The 3045-nt window shown below is 45.0% G+C and overlaps 2 protein-coding genes across 2 annotated transcripts; both read left to right on the forward strand.

Moving 5' to 3' along the window:
- Positions 1 to 90: 90 nt before the first annotated feature.
- On the forward strand, positions 91 to 1119 carry CCR75_002436 (uncharacterized protein; the record flags this gene model as incomplete). Its single annotated transcript, XM_067960533.1, has 1 exon — positions 91 to 1119. The coding sequence occupies one exon, from the start codon at positions 91 to 93 to the stop codon at positions 1117 to 1119; it is 1029 nt and encodes a 342-aa protein (XP_067821492.1).
- A 987-nt stretch (positions 1120 to 2106) lies between these two features.
- CCR75_002435 (uncharacterized protein) lies at positions 2107 to 2826 on the forward strand (the record flags this gene model as incomplete). Its single annotated transcript, XM_067960532.1, has 1 exon — positions 2107 to 2826. The coding sequence occupies one exon, from the start codon at positions 2107 to 2109 to the stop codon at positions 2824 to 2826; it is 720 nt and encodes a 239-aa protein (XP_067821491.1).
- Positions 2827 to 3045: the final 219 nt, after the last annotated feature.

A 3045-nucleotide genomic window follows, 5' to 3' on the forward strand; every position in this document is an offset into this window, starting at 1 on the left:
ATTCTTAATCCCAACGCCATTTGCCTTATTGGCAATGGCGTGGTCGTGCACTTGCCAAGTTTTCTGGATGAGCTCGAAGAGCTCAAGCGAATGGGCATTGATTATCAAGGGCGCATTCTCATCTCGGATCGGGCTCATATGGTCCTTGATTTGCACCAAGAGGTCGATGGCATTAATGAATTGCGACGTGGTCGCAACAAAATAGGGACGACCAAAAAAGGAATTGGTCCCGCGTATTCGTCCAAGATGTTACGTAATGGGGTTCGGGTTGGGGATTTGCGCTATTTTGAGGATTTTACCGAAAAAATGCGCGATTTGGTGCAATTTTATAAGGACAATTACCCGGAACTCGAAGCAGATGTCGAGGCGGAAATCAAAGTGTATCGGGACATGAAGGACAAAATCCTTACGATGACTGTAGACTCGGTGTCATATTTGAACAATGCATACGTAGCGGGAAAGAAAATACTGGTCGAAGGTGCAAACGCAACGATGCTCGATATTGATTTTGGAACGTACCCGTACGTAACGTCGAGTAACCCGAGCATTGGGAGTGTATGCACGGGAGGCGGTATATCGCCGAACAGACTGAACGGGATCATTGGCATTGTCAAGGCTTACTGTACGCGTGTGGGTGAAGGCCCATTTCCGACTGAGCTTCACGATAATGTGGGCGAGCATTTGGGGACCGTCGGTGCTGAGTTTGGGACGACTACGGGCCGCCCACGTCGTTGCGGGTGGCTGGATATTCCCCAGATGCGCTATTCAAATATGGTGAATGGCTTCACGGAGCTCAATTTGACCAAGCTGGACGTGCTTACGGGGCTTCAAAAGGTGAAAATTGGGGTCGCGTACTGGCACAAGGGCAAAAAGCTGGACGGTATGCCGTCAAATCTTCAGCTTTTGCAGGATTCCGTCGTCGAGTACGAAGAGCTTGAAGGCTGGGCCGAGGACATTTCCAAGTGCAAGACGTTTGATGAATTACCGGCGGCTGCTCAGAAGTATGTTTTGCGTGTCGAGGAGTTGCTGGGCACGCACATTAAGTGGATTGGTGTTGGCCCGGACCGTTTCGACGTGATCACACGCCCACACCCACTGGAGAAGGCGTATATTTCGTGATTAGACGACAAGAACCTGATTCGCTTGATCTGAAGCTGTGTGAACGGAAGGAGCCTTGAGGAATTGAATTTAAATACGCTACCGTTTGAAAAAGGCTCATCGGCTTTACTTTGTCATTAGTTTTTGAGATGATAAGTTGCTTGCCAAGAAATAAGAGGCCGTCTGGTGCAAATCATGTGTATTTTTTATGTAGTAGTAGAGGCGTGATGAGTTATCTGTGAAGCCTTGTGAAACTTCTGACCCGCCCATGCTATGCATAGTACGCTCTGAGGCAGTTCATCCTGTTGCCTGCTTCAGAGCGAAGCACAAAATCATCGGTTTATGGTAGAATGGCAGCGCAGCAGTCAGCCCGACGCATTTCGCTGCCAAGTTTTTCAATGTTACTATTTTATTATGCGTGCCGCTAGAAAAACCTGCCTGTATCCGGTCAAAGGTCCGAATGTTGTCTGCCTAGCATGAGTTATTCGGCGTATTTGCACTTTTTGCAGAAAGACAGCCGAGGCGACAAATTCTGGGATTAGTTATTTCTTAAGCTTGTAGGATTCTGGATTAATAATTGCTACATTTAGAGACACAAAACCCATTCCAATACATATTAGATAGTTCCCTAATATAATTTATGTGGTGTGGGCTTAAATTATTGCACACAGCCCAACAAAATAATCAATTAACTACCGGCCGTAACCATTTATCTGAAATCTGAAGGTAAACGTCAGACAGAACAGCAAATTAAAAAGGCTGCGTGGCGAGCCAGACGCCCCGGCTCCAAGGGGTTGAATCGCCGTAATGGCCTCGGTATCAATGCGCTAAGAAGCCAGTGCGGCTTCGTCCGTCTCGGTCAAGAACATTCGATCGGCCGACGTCCCATTGCGACGACAACTTGGCGGCACGACGGGGGGAATGAAACAGTTGCTTATTTGGAAATAGCTTGAAGACTATTTGCTGCCTTCAAATTGCTCTCGTTTTTGAAAACACAAAGCAATATTCATGAGACTAGACACGCCTTTGCAAGTTTTGCTTTTCCTTTGCTTCTCCAACATTTTCTTGTGCACTGCGGCCGGTGAACAATATCTGAGTTCAAATGAAAGCGAGCCAAAACGTCTTGTGGCAGCTCCGTCCGCAGCAGCTAATACAAAAGACTCGTATTATGCGAAAGTGTCTCCGAAAACAGACGTGGACTTTATAAATACCACGACTAACGCCACAGACAACGTACAAGAGAGAACTATTAACTTTGTTCAATTCAATGAAGTGATTAACAAGTTGATAGCCCCCTACACGGCTTCTTTATCATCGAAGGGAAAAAAAGAGCAACTTATGATGCTGTCTCAAGATCAGGTCATCAAAAATATACTGCCTGCGTTATCTGCAAGACCTATACACGACGAAAAGATCAAGCAGATTTTAATAAGCAGTCAAAATCGCTTAAAAAGTTTGTGGACATATAACCGAATTTCTCCTCGCGATGCCTTGGCTTTTGTTGTCGATCTTACGACGCTGAAGACGTGGTCTAGTTACATTGTAATGCTAAGGAAACACGGTTTGAAATATGAACATTATGATATTGCAAATGATATCCGTTCCACACCTGATGGTCACTTTATCAAAGAATATTTTCACAGTAACGAATGGAGGAAGGTAAAAAAGGAGGAACCAAACAGAACCAAAACTTTTGAGGATCCCGATAAATGGTTGATGGACTCCTGATCGGTGTTATCTAAAGCAACACTGACGATCTCCCCGTAAGTAAGTGTGGTGCTTGTTTAACGTATTACCTGCTGCATCTTTCTTCACGCTTTGCTCTTTGCGACTTATTGAAAACTCGATAAATTCTTGCTAAATATACATGATTAAACATTATTTATTGCCGAGTTTTTTCTATCTTGTCTTGACCTGCTGATCTTCCATCCATTTCAATCCAGAAAC

This window comes from Bremia lactucae, linkage group LG18 (assembly GCF_004359215.1).
Source record: "Bremia lactucae strain SF5 linkage group LG18, whole genome shotgun sequence".
NCBI classification, from domain to species: domain Eukaryota; phylum Oomycota; class Peronosporomycetes; order Peronosporales; family Peronosporaceae; genus Bremia; species Bremia lactucae.